The sequence below is a fragment of the Talpa occidentalis genome, unplaced genomic scaffold (genome assembly GCF_014898055.3).
Source record: "Talpa occidentalis isolate TD23 unplaced genomic scaffold, MPIMG_talOcc4v2.1, whole genome shotgun sequence".
Taxonomy (NCBI): domain Eukaryota; kingdom Metazoa; phylum Chordata; class Mammalia; order Eulipotyphla; family Talpidae; genus Talpa; species Talpa occidentalis.
The window spans coordinates 147,368,440-147,387,855 of record NW_026555331.1 but is presented as its reverse complement, the minus strand read 5'-3'; the positions used below and the strand labels follow the sequence as shown (position 1 = coordinate 147,387,855).

The window sequence follows — 19,416 nt, the reverse complement described above, 5'->3', positions numbered from 1 at the left end:
CATAAAAGGACTGGAGTTCATGGACCATGGCAAAGAAAAGCCTGGAAGCTCTTCTTGACCTTGACTGGCACCTTGAAAATGGACTCCTAGACACCAGGAAAGAGGAAACGGAGGAGCTCTAGACTTTGTCCATTAAGACTGAAGAGTCAGTGACGTGATGAGTTTAGGAGGGAGGATTTTTGTTTCCTCAAGTCTGCCTCTCACTTGGTTCTTCATCTTTTACATCACTCTGCTTTGAGATGATTTCTCAAATGCCCTGGAATCTTGCAGGAACTCAATATACTAAAACTGAACCACTGGAGATTATGGTTACAACAGGTACCTGAATTGGCTTTACATAGACCTTGTATGTAAATTGTGATCAACTTGTTAGGGTCACCTGACCTCTTGAGTTCTGCTGCAAAGGACACCGGGTACACTGTGTGGGGCTCAGCATTCATGCAAACAATTGGTTAGGACACCTCTTTTCTCTTGGGAAGCTAACGGTCTGAAAAGGGACCCCAGCACAACAGTTTCAGCAAAAGCTTCAGAACAGTTATATATTTCCATAAGGACTTAATGGTTAAGACAGCTGGTGGACTGGGTCAGCCAAGAAGATAGCTTTTAACAAGGTGTCAGATGTCAGATTTAGAGGCGCAAATTTCATGAACGTGGCAAAGAAAGCCACCATTTCAGAGCGCCAGTTCACTCAGAGTAGTGCAGGAATTAAGATTCTTGCATTAGAGAGGAAGACCCCAAATTGTGAAGATCTGCCGTTGCAAGCTTTTTTTTTTTTTTAAATAGAGGCATGTTTTATTTATTTATTTGTTTGTTTGTTTTGTTTTGTTTATGCATGCACTGGGTACAGTCAGAAGCACGGGAGGGTGAGAGAATTCACCAGAGCCAGAGCGGGGAGCAGAGCAGGCAGAAGGACTGAAGTACACTGCTGAGGGGAGCAGCGGGCGGCAGGAGAGGTCTGCGCGCCATGTGGGACCCTCCTCCGGTAGCCGGGGAACAGCCGGGGATAGAACCGGCGCCGCAGAGGCTGCGGGCAGCTTCGCAACCCAGCGCTCAACCGCTGCGCCACCGGGGAGGCCCCGTTGCAAGCTTTTAGCCCGAGTCAATGAATTACGTCAGTCCCTATATTGTGACAAAGCCAAATCACTGCATCTGGTTAAATGAGGGGCAGAGGGAGGAAATGTTTTGCTTTATTTGTCTTGTTTACCCCACACTGCCCTGCAAGGTGTGTAACCATGGAGATGGACTAAAGTATAACATTTAGTTTCTGTCATCAAAAAATACCACCTCAGTTTATAGTTCATTTCTCTTTTGCTACCTAAGACACAGGAGCCCCTTTGTAAGATCAGGATGACTTTGAATTGCGGCTCTGCTACTTACTAGCAGTGTGACCTTGGGTAAATTAACTCAGTTTCTTCATCTGCACAGGGCCATTAATCTCAAGAGATTAATAATCACCTCTTAAAGTTATTAGGAAGATAAAATGAGTTAATGAACATCAAGAGCTGGCAGTCGTGTCGGCACAGGGCGAGCACTGATCGCCAGCCATTATTATCATTATTACTGAGTTTGCAATAAAACTGAATGACACCAAACACACCCCTCAGGCCTACCCATACCCATTTATTTTCACCTCTTCTGAGCTGTTGTTTTTGATCACAGAACTTGAAAGGTGGGCTCCCACCACTGCGAAGCCAGTGTATGGTCATCACCTTTAACACTCGTGCGTTCAGAGCAAAGCAAGGCCAACATTAATAAACACCTAGGGAACAGGGCCTGGGACCATCACTGCATGATCACATTTGCTTCGCAAGTTTAATGTTAAGGGATTCATGGTGTTCACAGGATTTTAAAATTGCTAAGATACCAGGATTTGGCTAAGGCGAGAGGCGAGATGCTCCACAGAAATAAAGAGGGCATCCTGGGGCCCAGGCCAAGGCAGGTGCAGAATGGGCGCAGCAGCACCAGCAGAGTACACCGAGAACCAGGAGCCCGAAGTGAGCAGGAGCAGAGCCCACCGAGTGGCTGACAGAGGGGGCAAGCTGAGAAGACATGCCAGGCTCACTGGCCAGAATCACCAGAGGGAGGGCAGAGCGAGGACGAGCAAGCACAAGGTCCCCAGTGACAGTGATGAAAGGAACAATCTGAGCTCCAATCAGAGACGATGGCTCGGACATGCCTGCTGGCTATAACTGCTTGTGCCCGGCCTCTTTGATGGTTATGTTGTCAATCTTTACACTATACTTTTCCAAACTGTCTTGTTACACACGGAAGGTGAAATAAATAAAGGCTCCACTCGTATCAGACCATCTGGCAGATCCTCATCTTCCTTCCCCACTGGCTGCCTCTCGAATCACTCGTCGCCCAATTACTAGCAGAACATCGTTATAATTCCCCAAGTACTAAGTATTTATTATATTCCCGTACTCACAAAATTAGCATTCACTGAAACCTTACATCTCTCTGGCATGGTGCTAGGAGTTTTACAGTCATCTCCCTTAATCCTTCAATGACTCAATGAGGTACTGCTCTTCCCCTTTTACAGAGGACCCTAAGGCTTAGGAACCAAGGTCACAATGCCAGGAAGTGTCAGTTCTGACTCCAGGGACAACTTATATACTACGCAGCTTCCTTTTTTATGCTGCTTTTTATTAGCAGATTCTTTGCTACTAAAAGGGCAGGACTGAGCGAGAGACTATTGCAGGTAACTGCTGACATGATGAACTGAACAACGTGGAACATAACCTTCCCCAGGGAACCCAGAAAGCTTGGAAAGAGCAGCTGAAGAGGAATGAGCAATACTTAAATTCACTTTACTTTCAGCAAACAGGGTCATTTCTGTCTCTTCAATTGCTTTTACCGAGTCCTGAGAGCAGACCCTGCTGCTCCTTCAACCACTGCGACCTGCTGTGGGGACGGATGCAGAGGGGAAATGCCACTGGGTCTTTTTCTTTAAACTTAGGAGAAGGGAGAGGAGTTCCCAATGGAGAAGAAAATGTATAAATACAGTAACAATGGAGCAAAACTGGCAATTAAAAGTGTCAAAAGACAAATTAAAGCAACTACTAAAAAAGGACAGAGAGAAAAATAGATTATTTACTGTTATTGTCATATGAAGTCTATATCAAGAGATACCATTTTCCTTTCAAAGGAAAAAAGTCAAATACATATAAAACAATTTACTTTTTAAAAATGAGAAACAAATTATGTTTACTAGCCTTAGAAATCAAAAACAAGAAACTTAAAATTCTAATATGCTGCTCAGCAATAAAAAGGAATGAACCAAGGATAAATATAACAACATAGATGGACCTCAAAGCCATTACACTGAGAGACTTACCAAAAAAGAAAGTATATTACATGATTCCATTTATACAAAGTTCTAGAACTGAAAATGAATCTACGGCAGGGGGAAAAAAAAATCACTACAACGGTTTCCTCAGGCAGTGGGGGATAGGGATTGGCTATGAAAGGAGGCAAACATTGGGAATGATGGCAGAAGTCTCTTTCTTGCTAGGAATCTCATTTCTACAGGAGTATGCACCTGACAGAGCTCAGGGAATGTATATTTAAGATTTGTTTATTTCACTGTCAATTTTATAACAAAGCAGCAACAACAAAAACACCCGTAAGGAAATGTTGCTCTCTACTAATAGACATGGTTAGCATCTAGATGGAGGCAGGCTGATGTCTACAAGTTACTTTGAAATGCATCAAAAAGGAAGATTACAAGAGAGATGGACAGATATGTAATAAACCAACACAGTAAAATCTAGAGTTCAGGTGGCAGAAAGACAGGTATCTATTGTAATATTCTTTCAACTTTGCATATGTCTGAAAATTCATAGAACTTAGCAAAAATACGCTCACCTACAATTACAACCAGGTGGCCATAAGGGGAGAAAAATGGAAATGTGAAAAGGAAAGAATATTGAGTCAAAGGGGAATAAGTTAGAAGTGGAACAAAAACATAAGCATCGACAGAGAACAAAGAGCACAGACAAGAAGGGGACTTTGGGGTGAGTGGCTTGGTCCTAGGGCAATGTGTTCAGCTGTCACCCTCAACTCTACTAAATGCTAATAAATGTGCTGGCTAGCTGTCTAATAAAGGAGCTTTATTTTATCTGAGCAGCTGAAAACACAATGGGAACATAACATCAGCACAGTTCTAGAAAAGTTATATAAAAGGCACTTGGAAGGTAATGTCCTTAATAAATACAGCGCAATTTACATACTGAAGTGAGCACAGGTCTTCACAGTTGTCACCAGCAAAGAAGCATGTGGGGTTTGGAGCATGATCAATGGCCCACATTCCAGTTTCAGCAACAAGTAAAGTAGCCAGATGACTGATGGCAAGTTACTAACTTCTCGGAGCCTTAATTTCTATGATAGTAATATCACCTCCTTTCTCACCAGGCTGTTCTGAAGATTAAGTGAGACCATATACGTGGAAACGAGTCTGGCACCAGGTATGAGCAGTTACCAAATACATGCCGTTTTTCTTTCCTCTTATGCTAAAAATGCCACCACTATTTTTCACATAGCTCTGTGGCATTTTCTAAGTGCCCGTCCAGGTGAAGAAGAGTAAAAGTCCTCCAGGCAGAGGGAAGAACACCTGCAAAGCAGAGGGAAAACAGAAGGCAGAGCTTCTTCCCAGATGACTGGAACAGAGGTTGAGTTCAAGCGTTAAGGAGGGAGCACGACGCAGAGGACACAGGGGCAGGATTGTGAAGTGCCTTTGATGCCAGGTCAGGAACCACATCTGTTCCCTCCAAGGTGCTGGAGCGCCACTCCCAGGCAGTTAGCGGAAGAGCAACATGACGGAGTTCTTGGCGCTGTGGCCTGAAGCCATCTGCAGTATTCACACAGGATGCGGGGAGAGGACATGGAGTGACAAGACTACCAACTCCAGGTTCTCTATATCACACCTTGAAAAAATCACTAGCGTGATCAGGATTACCTAAGAAGCGTGGCAGAATGGGAATAGAACCAGGGCATGAGGACGGTTAAGTGCGGAGGAGAGCATGTCACTTTACTTTATCAGATAAGTAAAACAGGAAGAAGATCAAATGAGACAGATACAGATTGAACCGTATCCATTAACATAGCAACTAAGAGGCTAGTAATGACCTGTCAAGAGCAGGTTCAACCAAAGGACGAGAGAGAAACCAAACCTTACCAGACTTGCCTACAATGGAGGTAGAGCTGGCAACTGTGAGGTGTGCTGTCAAGAAGCTGGAAGTGGAAGGTGAGGGGCAACAGATAAAGGGGAATGCAGAGTTGAGAGAGGACTTGAGCAGTTTGACATGTGACAAGTAACAGGCACAAACAGCAGGGAGAGAAGGAGCAAGGACAGGAGAAAGGACACCCAATGAGAACAGGGAAGCAGGAGAGGGAAGCAGGGCGTCTGCAGGTTTGGGGGTGCTGGCCATGGACAAGTAGGCAACCTTGAGCGCTGACAGACAGGACACGAATGTGGGTTTAGGGACAATCGCCTGATGTGATTTTTCTCTGCAAAGTAGGAGTTAAGATCATCTAAGGAGGAGTATGGAGAAGCACAGCAAGAAACTGAGGAAATTCATAAATATTTCAAAATAAAGTTGCAGGAAGCTGAAGACTGATGTGACTGTGGATTGAGTGTATAGTTTTCTCTGGGAGGAATCAACAACCTGGGTTTGCAAATTCAGAAGTAGCCAGTCGAGAGCGCTAGGGTTTCGTCCTGAGTACCTTCACCATTGGTTTACTCTTCCCTAAATAAATATGCCAAGTACCTTTTATGTGCTGGGCCTAGAGGACAGCACAGAGTTTAGAGTATGATGATATGAAAAGACAGAACAAAAAATTAAAATAGTAATGAGCACTATACAGAAGTTCGTAGTAGTACTGAGAAAAACCAGGAAGACTGCCTACCCCAGAGGGTGGAATAGGGAAGAACTAACACCTGAGACCTGGAGCCACGGTAGTCGGCTGCGAAAGAGAATGGGAATGTTCCAGAAATGAACAACAAGCGCAAGGTCCTCCAAGGAGTCCTTGAACAGAAAGGACAGGTCAGTTTGGATGGCCTGAAGATCCATCTGCTGAGGTGTAGTGTGGAAGACATTACCATTTGGGGCTAGGTCATGTACAGTTAGTAAGAATTTTGGACTTGAGTCTAAAAGCAATAGCAAGCTATGCTCTTCAAAGATCATTCTGGTAACTGTGTGCACAACAGATTAGGAACAGGCATGAGTAGATGCAGGGAAAACAGTCGCTAGGAGTTCAAGCCAGAAAGGATGGAGAAAAGTAGCAACAAAGAGGACAAAAGAAATCAAGTAATTGACAGATTTAGAGGAAGCAAAATCCCTCCATGTATAGCCTAAATGGGGGGAATGAGGCAAAGGGCGAATGGAGGATGGCATTCAAATTTTTGTTAGGAAATCAGATGGACGGAGACTGGTACCAATCGCTGAGAACAGATTTGGCAGTAAAGCTTTGAATTTTACTTTTAGTCTGATGAGTTTGAGGCACTTGTCAAGCATCCACATAGACACATAAGTGAGCAGCTGGATACATACGTAGTCCTGGAGCTCAAAGACATCTTCATGGAAACACAAACTTGGGGTTTATCTACCTACAGCTAGAAACCAAAGCCGTTATGTGTGGAGGAGATCACGCAGGTTGAGGGCATAAGGATTAGGGCAGAGGCCTGGGGAGCTACTGCTAATAGATGAGAAAAACAGTGAAAAAGGAGGAAAAATGGATATCTGGGAGTCAGAAGCTAAAGAAAAAGCTGTTTCAAGGAGGTGTTCAGCAAGGTGCTAGCAGAGTGAAGGCTCCAGGCTCACCTCCTCCACTCACAACTAGACTGCAGTAAACAAAAATCTCTGTGGCAAAAACAGATGACCGCAGCGCAGAGGAGCCAAGGTTCAGCTGCAAGGGATAGGAAAAACAGTAAGTAGACTGTAACGAAACCAGAGCAGTACTACCCACAATAGGGAGGGCAGCGCTGGGCAGAGCCCCGTACAGTTGCTGAGGCACCTGGCAACATCACAGACTCCTGAGGTGGCAATGGATGACGGGGTATGCAGCTGGCACCCATGATGGAAACTGCAAGGGTCGGGTGCAGGGTAAGGATTACTGGCTCAAGCCTGAGGCTCTCAATATAGACTAGTTAGAGCCTGAATTGGTAAGGCGAGAACCCAGAGCACCTGTGTCTCCTCACAGGGGAGCTGCTGCTTGAAAGTGAAGCCAGAAGATTGTAAACACCTGCCACCCACCCAACCCCCCACACACAGACCCAGGGCTAAAACCAAAATAAGAAAGGAACATCTGAACAAATTAGAGCTCAAGCACCTGTCAGTAAGAGGAGCAGAGGAGCAAACACCCCAGGATACAGTGCTGGAAAAGAGAATCTAACTTCCACACTGTAACCCCACAACTACCACCAACCCTGCCCAGCACTGCAGCTAATGTTGAAAAAGAGCCCAGAGTGGAAGCAGATGTGAGACCATAAAAGACTAACAACGAAGAGCTCACGGAGGACTCACCGTGGGTTCTACCACACAACTCTGGTGCTCACAGCGCCAGAAGCTTGAATTCCTGTGTGTACCAGAGGTGATCCTTCAGCGCACTACTGCACCAGTGTTGTTTATAGCTGCTACCTTGCTGACAGCAGTCAGCTGGGTGCAAAGACCACAGTCTGAGGGCTTATTCATTAAAAATGAGGAGACAGAAGAATGTATCACAAATGCCGGAGCAAAAAAATCCCTGAGAAGAGTCTTAATTCAGCAGAACTGAGAACAATCAAAGAGGAATTCAAGGAAACAGATCTAACAAAGCTTATGGAACTTAGGGGAAAAAAAACAAAAACACACAGAGGATATAAAACAGTAACAGAATAAAGATAAGGAAAATATGTGGCAGCTACAGTTAAAAACAGAAAAAACCCCAGTAGAGCTGAATTAAAAATACAATTGTGGACCTCAAGAGCAGACAGAAGCAATGGAGAGAACTAATGAACCTGAAAACACAATGTTGGGGAACACACAGAACGATGCAGAGGAAAAAACAATTTTTTAATGACAAAGTGTAAGAGCCCTTTAGGATAACTTAAAGAGAAATAACACCCACATCATAAGCATCCCAGAAGACAAAGTTATAGAAAATTTATTTAAAGAAATAATTGCTGAAAGTCACCTCAACCCAGGAAACAAGCCAGGCATCGTTCTATAAGAGGCCCAAAGAGTTTCAAACAAATAAGAAAAAAAAACAAGAAGTCAAAGAAGATATTAAAAAATACCATGAGACAAATGAAAATGATACAAGCTACCAGAGTCTAGGGGATACGACACAAGTGGGCCTAAAGGGGAAGATACTGGAATACAGCCCACATTAAGAAGAAAATCCCCAATAAACAATCTGATACTACATCTACAGCAACTTGAAAAAGAGGAAAAAAGAAGAACCAAAGTTAGGAGGAAGGAAATAATAAGAGTGGAAATAAACAATCGAAAAGACAATAACCCCACCCCCACCCCCCAAAAAAACCTCAAAGAAATTAAGTTGGCTCTTATAAATAAGATGAAATATACAAACCTCTAGCTATGCTAACGAAAAACAATAAAATCATAAACCCAAGAAGGGAAATCACCACAGATAGCACAGAAATACAAAGGATCATGTGAGATTACTATGAACAATTATATGCCAATAAATTTGATAATCTTGAAGAAACAGTCAAGTTTCTAGATCAATACAGCCTACCAAGACTAACCCAGATGAGTTGAACAAACTGATTACAAGCATGGAAATTAAATCTTCCAAAAACACAAAAGTGTAGAACCAGGCCACTTTACAAATGAATTTTATCAAACCATTAAAGAGAACTGAGGCCCATCTTGGTTAAATTGTTTTAAAAATAGACACAATTGACGAATGTTGAAAAAAAAATCAATGAAATAACTAGCAAATCAAATTCAACAGTATATCACAAGGATAATATACCATGGTCAAGTGGGATTTATCCCAGGGATGTAAAGAGAGTTAAATATACCTAAATCAATGAACTACATCACATCGACAAAAGATAAAAATCATATATCAACAGATGCAGAGAAAGAATTTGGTAAGGTTCAGCACCCATTTATAATAAATACCCTAAACAAGATGGGAACAGAAAGAACCTACCGCAATAGGGTAAAGGCCATATGTTACAAATAACAGCGTAATGATGAGAAACCATTAAGATCAGGAACAAGACAAGGATGTCTGTTATCACCATTTTTCTTTAACTTAGTATTTAGAGGTTGTGATCAGAGCTATCAGGGTGAAAAAAAGGAAATAAAGGGAATCTAATTTGGAAAAATAGTGGCACTATTGCTATTCGCAGATGATATGATACCACATATAGAAAATCCTAAGGACTCCACTAAAAAAATTATTAGAAACAATAGATGAATATAGCAAAGTAGCATGTTACAAAATCAACTACAAAAATTCATAACCTCGTGTTGTGTTGAGGGGGAGTGGGGTGGAGTAAAAAAAAATACAGATAACAACAGGGAGAAAAAGAAAACAATTCCATTTATAATTGCTTCCAAAAAGAATTAAATACCTCCTATTTAACCAAAGGAGATAAAAGGTCTATCTATACAATGAGAACTATAAGATGGTATTAGAGGGCTTGGTGAGCAACAAAGTAAGACGCAAGGCCAGCTCAAGGATGGGGAAAACCAAATAATCAACATAACTATCCTGCCTAAAATGTTATATAAATTTAATGCAATCCCCAAAAATACCAGCAATATTTTTCAATGAAATTGGACAAAATATTGAAATTTATATGTAACCACAAAAGACCTCGATTTGCAAAAGCAACCCTAATAAAAAAAGGAGAGAAAGGAAGTATTACATTACTGGACCTCCAACTTTACTCTATAGGAACAGTACTGAAAACAATATGGTATTGGCACAAAAACAGATACATGGATCAATGGAATAGAATCAAAGTCCCAGAGCTAAGTCCACATGCACACCACTACCTAATTTATACTAATGCAGCTATGACCATAAAAGGGGAAAAGGACAGTTTCTCTCATCAATGATGCCAGGGAAAAAAGCCACACAGAGAACAATGACGCCAGATCACTGACTAAACCCAAACACAAAAATAAAGTCCAAATGAATTAAAGACTTAAGTACAAGACCTGCAACAATAAAGTACATGGCAATATATTCCATAACACCAACAATAAATACATTTTTTGGTGACTCAACCCCTAAGCAAGGGAAATAAAAATAAAAAACAATTGGGATCACCTCTAAAGTTTCTATACAGAGAAAGAAAACACAATTAAAAAGGCACCCTAATGTATGGGAGAAAACATGTACCCAATGTAACTGATGAAGGATTGGTATCCAAGACATAAAAAATTCATACAATTTAACTATAAAAAATAAACAACCCAATTAATAAATGGATAACAGGTAATGAAAAGACAATTCACCAAGAAGGCTATCCAGAAGGGCAATAGGCATATGGAGAAATGTTCACTGTCACTTGCAAGAAGAGATGCCCCTTAAAACCCACAATGGGAGACAGTCTCATGCCCATAAGGATAGGGCAGACTAAAGCCTCCAGCAAGTGCTGCAGAGAAAAAGGAGACCCGTCACACGGGTGCAACTACTGCGGGAAGCATTTGGATTTACCTTAAACTAAAAATGGAAATATTGTATGACCCAGAAATCCCCTTCTCGAGCATACAAAGAACATGAAACCAGTGACACAGAAACCCAAGTTTAGCATTGCTCACGGCAGCACTGTTTACAATAGCTAGGACGCGGAAGCAGCCTAGATGTCCATCAACAAACAATCACGAAGATGTTGTATGCTCACACCACAGTACTATGTAACTACAGGAAAGGATGTAATGCAGTCATTGTCAACAAAATGGAGGGCATTTGGGAGAATTATGTATTGTAAAGCCCATCAGAACAATAAAAACACACTGGACATTTACACAGCAGACAATTCAGTAACGTAAAACATGTAAAAAAAAATAAAAACCAACTAGTGGACATCGATAAACACTGTGAGGGCTCTGAGGTTAGAGAAACGTGAACGTGGTTGGCCACTATCAAAAAACCACAAAATAACAAACTCTGGTGAGGATGTGGAGAAAGCTCCCCCGCCCCACCCCCAGCACCACTGTTAGTTGGTGTAGCCACTATGAAAAACACTATGGAGGTTTCACAAAAAACTGAGCCATCTGATCCAGCAAGCCCACATCTGGGAATACACCCCAGAAACAGGATCTTGAAGACATATCTGCACACCTAAGTTCATCAGAGTAGCATTATTCACAATAGCCAGCGGTGGGAGGAACAGATAAAAGTAAATGCAGTATATGCTTTTCAATATAATACTGGAAGTCCTAGCCAGAGCAATAAGACAAGAGAAAGACATCCAAGGAATCCAAATAGGAAAAGAAGAAGTCAAACTATCACTATTTGCAGATGATATGATAATATACATAGAGAACCCCAAAAAGTCCACAGAAAAACTAATTCAACTCATCAATCAGTTCAGTAAAGTGGCAGGATACAAAATCAACACACAAAAGTCAGTAGCCTTCCTATACACAAACAATAAATCTGAAGAAGAAGAAATAAAAAAAACCATCCCTTTTATTATTGAAACAAAAAAAATCAAATATTTGGGAATAAATCTAACAAAAGAGGTAAAGGACCTATACAAAGAAAACTATAAAACACTGTTAAAAGAAATAGAAGAAGACACAAAGAAATGGAAAGACATCCCCTGCTCATGGATTGGAAGAATAAACATTATTAAAATGGCCATCCTACCAAAAGCAATATACAGATTCAATGCTATTCCAATCAAAATTTCAATGTCATTCTTCAAAGAAATAGAACAATTATTGATGAAATTCATATGGAATCACAAAAAACCCCGAATTGCCAAAGCTCTCCTGAAAAAAAAAGAAGGGAATGGAGGCATCACACTCCCAGACTTCAAACTATACTACAAAGCCATAATCATCAAAACTGCATGGTATTGGAACAAGAACAGACATACAGACCAATGGAATCGAATAGAAAATCCAGAAATAAACCCACAGATTTATGGTCAACTAATCTTTGACAAAGGAGCAAAGACTATGCATTGGAGCAAAGAAAGTTTGTTCAATAAATGGTGCTGGGAAAACTGGGTCGCTACATGCAAAAGAATGAAGCTTGACCACTACCTCACACCATACACAAAAATCAACTCAAAATGGATTAAAGAACTAGACATAAGACCTGAAACCATAAAATATATAGAAGGAAATATAGGCGAAACACTACGTGATTTGCACATCAAAGACATCTTTACAGATACATCACCCAAAGCAGTGATAGTGAAGGCGAAGATAAACAGCTGGACTACATCAAATTAAAGAGCTTCTGCACAGCAAAAGAGACAATAACAAAAACAAAGAGAAACCCCACTGACTGGGAGAACATTTTTGCACCCAACACTAATGATAAAGGACTGATCACAAAAATCTGCAAAGAGCTGATGAGACTCAACAACAACAAAGAAAATAACCCAGTCAAAAAATGGGCAGAAGCGCTAAAAAGGAACTTCTCTGAAGAGGAAATGCAAATGGCCAACAGGCATATGAAAAAATGTTCAACATCACTTGTAATCAGGGAAATGCAAATCAAAACTACCATGAGTTACCATCTTACACCAGTGAGAACGGCACATATTAAAAAAACTAGCAACAACAAATGTTGACGAGGTTGTGGAGAAAAAGGAACTCTCCTGCACTGTTGGTGGGAGTGCAAACCGGTCCAACCACTATGGAGAGCTGTGTGGAGATTTCTTGACCTACTAAACATAGAGCTTCCATATGATCCAGCAATTCCACTCTTAGGTATTTACCCAAAGGACACAGAAACATCCATTCCAAAGAGCACCTGCACCCCTATGTTTATAGCAGCACTGTTTACAATAGCTAAGCTTTGGAAACAACCCAAATGCCCAAAAATAGATGACTGGATCAAGAAGATGTGGTACATATATACCATGGAATATTACTCAGCATTCAAAAAATATAAACACATGCCATTTGCAGCAACATGGATGGCACCGGAAGGGATCATGCTCAGTGAAATAAGCCAGAAAGAAAAAGAAAAATACCGGATGGTCTCACTCATAGCAGGAATCTAGAAAACTTAAATGAGACCAGGAAAATGAATAACTGTAAGAAAGTGAAAATCAAAATCAACAAAAAACTATGAACCAGAGACACTTTTTGGGGGGTGGGGGGCGGGAGGGGAGGGATTGGGGTCAGAATGGGGGGTTGCAATTGTATGGGGAATATAAAAATAAAATTTATTATAAATAAATAAATAAATCTCATATAATACAAAAAAAAAAAGTAAATGCAGTATAAAGATATATGGAACACTACTCAGCCTTGAAAAGGAAATCCTGCCTTATATAACCACACAGGGGGACCTGGAGGACACACTGAGGAAAACAAGCCAGTCACAAAAGACAAATAGTACAGGATCCACTTCTACATGGTATCTAAAGTAGTCGCGTTTATACACAGTGGAACGTGGTTGTTAGGGGATTGGAGGGGTAGAGGATGGGGGGAAATAAGCTGTTTGGAGGGTAGAGAGTTTGTTTGGCAAGATGTGAAAGTTGTAGAGGTCTGCTGCACACAATGTGAATATACTTAACACTACTGTCTGCATACTTAATGGTTAAGGTGGTAAATTTGAGGTTATGTTTTTAACAATTAAAAAAGTAAAGGCTACGTAGTCGCAGAGTCAGCAGGAGATGGGGGTTTACATGGTGAGCCAGTAACCTTGAATGTGGAGAGACAGTAAAACGAGATCGCCGGACCGCCAGGACGTTCCGGTTCAAGTTGGTTCAGATCCAGCTCTGAAGGAGGTCTCCAACAGGCCTTTTTTGAAGCCTCAAGACTACACTGGTAAGAACTTATTATAGTACCTCCACAGACAGCCCAAACAGGAGACACGGTTATTTCCCTCAAATCTTCACCCCCCCAGTGGAAGAGCAGTGACGTCAGGAGGTGGGCAGTTCTCCCTGGGGAGCCAGCCAGCCTGGACCGGGTGCTCCTGCAAGGGGCTGGGGGCAGGAGGAGCCTTTCTCCTAGGAAAGGCTCCAGCATAAGTAGATCTACTCCAGCATAAGTAGATCAAGGAGGAAAAGCCAAACGCATATGCTTCATATTCCATTTGTTCAAATATTTCCTCTGTCCTTTTTTATGTGTTACAAATTTTAAGCTTCTTAGATCTTTTCTGAATACGGCAGCTAATGGAGTTCAAGTGCTTGCTCCCTCTTTCTACAACTGTAAAAACTAGACACCATGTGGCATAAAATTGCAGGACCCTGGTGAGCTGGGACTGTTGCAAAGGCCTCACCATGTACCTCTTTGCAGTTGGAGATTCTGCACCCACCTGATGCCTCTTCTCTGTCACTGAAGACACCTGGGCTTCAGAGCGCGCTGTCTGTACTTAGATGTAGACGTTTACACCCAAAACACTGCAATCTGATTGGCTCTCTTAATAAATTGTACAATTTGTACAGAAAACCCATTTACTGACATCTTAAGACCACGTGAAACCAGAAGCGGCGCCCTGCCTCCGCGTCCTCTCCCTCCGGATCTGAAGGTGAATAAAAACCACGACGCCACCATTTTCTTTTTTCAAACAAAAGGTTTGTTTGAAAAATGCTCATTTAAATTAGCTTAGGCTAATGGGAGAGAGATCTGGAGTCACGGGGTGGAAGGAGCAAGCTCAGGGGATGTCCAGCAATGGTCAAGACCAAGGGGCTGCGGTAAGAAACTAAGGAATAAAGCCCGAGGGTGATCGTCGACTTCCAGTCCCTGTCCCCAGTTAACCTAGGAGGGGACTTTTCCCTCTCAAGGCCTCCCTTTCTTCACCTTTCAATCTCACGACCCTCCTCTACACCCGCTGAAAGGTGAGTGTCAGTAGCTCTGCAGAGAGCCAGTTTTCCAAAACTGGTTACAAGAAGCCCTTCTCTGCTTCTGGTTCAACATTCTCTTTTACAACAGTGTTTACAGAGTCAAGCACAGCCGGGCAGGATTTAACCTTTGATGCTTTGGGGCAGTTTTGGTGGCGGTGAAGGCAGGATGGGGTGAGGCAGGGCTGCCAGGGGCTTACCAGTGCTTCTCATAGAGCCAGCGACCTCCCCATGTCAGCAGGCAGATCCCGGCTGTAGTTTTCTTCCAGTGATTTCGAAGTGTCTTAAAGACCACAGTCATCTTCTCCTAGGGATCTGACGGGCTAGCAGAGGCAGAAAAAGGAAAATGTAATCCTCCAAAGAAAGCATGTAACCCCTCGTACTGTCTTCCACGCTTCCACAGATGTTCCAGGCTCACTCCTCTCCTTTCCTTCTTTCCCCTCGAGCAGAGACCATCCCCAGGAAACTCCATTAAGAGGAAGAGCATGTGGCTGTGTAAAAGCTCAACTTCCTGAGCAAAGGCTTGTAAATGACAAAGATCTATCATGAACGTGATCAAATGAACCTATGAAATTAACGATTTGCTTTGATCATGTTCCCCCCCCAAGGGAAGCACATTAGCACCTCACTAAAAAGCCAAAGTGACAACATATCCTTAACCTGTTTTCTTCACAGCATTTATTTGATGATCCTTATTTTACTCCAGGCTAGTGGAGATAAAATTCCTACAGCACAAAAGCATCGCCAAACTTCTATTTACAAATAAAAAACAGTTCTAGCATGAAGCATTTTCCAATCCACTCGTTCCTGTTCAGGGCACAAGATGGGCAGGGCACCACCCTGCGCAGGACCCCTTCTACTGAGGGGCGCATCGCACACCCCACACTCACGCCAACTGGGATAACTGAGACGCACCAATGTATCTCATGTATCTTTCAGATATGGACAGCAGCACCCCCCCCCCCAGAAAATCCACCCAGACATGGGGAGAACATGCAACCCCACACAGATGTGGCCCCGACTGGAACTGATATTTTCTTCTCATCAACATTATAAGGACAGGACGTTGAACTGAACACTATTCAAGTACCTGCACCAGTCTGAGCAAGAATCCTGCTAAGTTAGTTTGGCAAAAATCCCAGCCCACAGTTCCTGACCACCTAGATATCTTATCGCCCTGGGCAGCCGTCAGCAAGAATTCTGTAGAATAGTCTTAACAAGCATCTCCCTCATCCCAGATGTCTCCTCTTCGTAAGTTTCCATTCTACCCCCCACCCCGCTCCTTGGCTATAACCCCCACTGTTATCTTTGGAGTCGAAGGTGAGTCCAATCTTCCTCCCCACCGCAAGACACCCTGTGCAGGTTTGTATGTACATCAAGAGGCTTCTCCCTACATGGAGTAAAGTCTGCCTGACCACTCTTTTTCTTTCTTTTAAAGATTTATTTATTTATTTAAGTACACAAGAGCTGGGGTACAGGCCAGAAGCATGAGGGGTGAGAGGATTCACCAGAGACAGAGTGGGGAACAGAGCAGGCAGATTGAAGTACACAGCTGAGGGGAGCAGCGGGGAGACAGGAGAGGTCTGCTGTGCCATGTGGGCTGCTCCCTGTCAGGCCGGGGATCGAACTCATGCTGCAATGGCTGCAGACAGCTCCATAGGCTGCATCTTAACCCCTTGTGCCACCAGGGAGGCTCCTGCCTGACCATGCTTTAGTAAGTGTCTCTAAGTAATTTTTTAAATCCACTATTGGCTAAAATTCCTCTCAAGGCAAGAAACATCTCTATCGCCAGCAGCAATGAAGCTAGTGCCAGGAAAGCCACCTTCCTGGGTATCTGGGAGACCATCCAAGCTAATACATGAAGAAACCCAAAGGCCCATCTGATAACTGAACACCTCCCCATGTGACCGTACTGTCCTCATTCGCTCGACAAGCCTTTAATAAACACCTAACAGCTGGGTGTTAGGCAAGAAAGAACAAGTCTCTAGATCTCCAGAGCACACAACTGGTAAATCCACAACAGCAATACAATGACACAATTTATGATTGCAGTACAGGGTGGGGAGGATGAGGGGTCAGCTGTGTCTAAGACCTCACAAGGATGGACCTAATAGGCTGCAGGTGATCAGTGCAGCGTGGTCTGTCAGGTCTTCCAGGAGGCGGGACCTTTATGCTGAAGGGTAAGAGTTACACAAGAAGGTGCTAACGAGACTAATGGGCACAAAGGCATAAACAAGATGTGTTTGGGGAAATAAAGGCAGTTAGTCGGGAATGAATAAACATGGGAGAGTATCTAGAACAACACCTCTCAAGCCCTACTGTGAAACGGGTTAAAACGTAGATTCCTGGGCATCACCCACCCAGAGGTCCTGAGTTGTTCCTGCTAGGCTATCATCAGGCTCTTGAGGGCAGCGCCCACCCGCCCCCCCCCCCCCCGCCCCCCGCACTTTTGAGAAACAGTGGTTTGGAGATAAAGGATAGAGAAGGTTTGGGAAAGTCAGCAAGGATCTTGAATCCATACTAAGTACTCTGGAATATTATGTTGAAGATGACAAAAAAAAAAACCTTTCGAAGGAATTTAACTGAGTGACATATCATATTTGAACTGTAGAAAGATCACTTTGTAGCTAGATGCAAAATGGACTGGAAGCTGGGCTTAAAGCTACAGAGAGTCAAAGGGAAGTTGTTACCACAATGTCTAGGCACCTGAAGGAAAGAAAGCAGACATACAGGGTGGCTTTGGGAGATCTTTAGAAAGTGGAAATTTGGCAGCCACTTGGCAATTGATTGCAGGAGGTGGGAGGAGGAACCAAGCCAGGTTTCTCCTTGGGCAACTGACTGGATAATGACTTCAACCATTTCATCTGGAGCAGCAGGATCGTGGAGAAAAGCAGCCTGTGCCTTTTTAGAGATAATGAGTCTGAAAAGCTGTGGGGCATCCAAGTGGTAATGACCAATGAGAATCTCGATTTAGCAGTTCGAAACCCGGGGAACTTGGGTAGAAGCTAAAGATTTGGGGCTCCTTGGTGTGAGGGCATGTTTGAGAGCAGACAAAATCATCCAAGACAAACGTAGAAAGCGAAGGATGTCCGTAAGAAGCTACAGCACATCTGAGAGTGGACAAGTCTGCCTTAGGCCACCCCTGAACTTCCTCTGACAAACGAAGGACCCGTGAATTATGAAAGTGGGAACAACCAGGCAACCCAGTGCAGAGCCAGGAGCACTAACGAGCCCAGGGGTTCTGGGCCGAGTCTAGCCTTTCACTTTGTCACCTGCTGGTAGTGAGAGTCAGTCACATCATGTAGTCCGTCCCCTAGTCAGAAAAACGAGGCTGCACCACGAGCTCAGAGTCACTCGCGAGGCTGCAAAGCTCACATCCGAGAGGGGCGGGAACGCACCGCCGGAGTTTTTCTGTTATTGAAGTTGTCATCACTCTAGGCCGACAAGGGAATTCCTACCCGGCTCGGCAAATGTTACAAGTTCAAATTAATTTCGGTCATGTCAAAAGCAGGGTTGTCTGTTCTTCAAAGAACTCCCCAAGGGCGGGGGCTTCTCCCGAAGCTGGGTCCCCGGGGCCCGGTGCGAGGCGCCCCGGCCAGCAATGAATTAGCAGCCGGCGAGCACCTGGAAGGAAGGAGCCGTCCACGCAGCTGCCCGGCAAGACTCGCCCCAACTTGCAAGGGGGGACGCTGCAGCCGGGGTCAGGCCGGGGGTCGGGCCCGGGGTCGGGCCGGGGGTCAGGCCGGGGGTCAGGCCGGGGGCCGGGCCGCAAGGCAGGGGCAGCCCCGGCAGTTGACCGGGCCGCGGGCCCCCCAGGCCCGCGCGGAGCCCGCCCGCGCCCCGCTCCCGCCCTCCGGCCGCGCCCCGCCCGCCCCGCGGGCCCCCGCAGCGGGTCCCCGCCGCCTCCGCCGGCGCCCGCGCCCCCGGCCCGCGCCCAGCCCCGGCGGAGCCGCACTCACCCGCCGGTGCCGCGCCGCCCGGCCTTCCGGTGTGCGCCCGAGAGGCTCCCGCGCCTTTACGGGAAACCGCGGCGCCGCCCTCGGGTTCCGCCCGCGGGTTCCGCCCGCGGGTTCCGCCCGCCCCGGGAGGGCGTCTCGGCGGCCTGCGCTTTTATTTTCATTCACTCGTTCGTTCATTCACTCATCTTATCATCCATTCATCCATCGCTCAGCAGTATTTTATGGAAATCCTACCAAGGCAAACCGTGCAGCTCCTGACACTGAACTGGGAAATAAATGAACAGGGCAATTCAGATTTTTTTTTTTTAAGATTGATTTATTTATGCATACAAGAGCTGGGGTACAGGCCAGAGATGCGGGGGGTGAGAGGACCCCAGAGACAGCAGGGAACAGAACAGGCAGACGGACTGAAATACGCTGCTGAGAGGAGCAGCGGGGAGACAGGAGAGGTCTGCC

General features: G+C 44.3%; 1 protein-coding gene across 4 annotated transcripts in view; it reads right to left on the bottom strand.

Moving 5' to 3' along the window:
• The window catches only part of AGK (acylglycerol kinase), a 71,259-nt gene extending 52,273 nt beyond the window's left edge, over nt 1–18,986 (bottom strand). Inside the window, exons 1-2 of one of the 4 annotated variants that reach the window (XM_037514605.2) lie at nt 18,961–18,986; nt 15,202–15,324 (exon numbers count right to left, since the gene is read on the bottom strand). In XM_037514605.2, coding sequence (XP_037370502.1) covers nt 15,202–15,302 — 101 coding nt within the window. In that variant the 5' untranslated portion in view covers nt 15,303–15,324; nt 18,961–18,986. Of the gene's footprint in view, nt 1–15,201; nt 15,325–18,273; nt 18,394–18,625; nt 18,735–18,960 lie in introns of those variants that run through there. The other 3 variants (XM_037514596.2, XM_054692733.1, XM_037514613.2) reach the window with 3 other exon arrangements.
• Between the last annotated feature and the right edge of the window lie 430 nt (nt 18,987–19,416).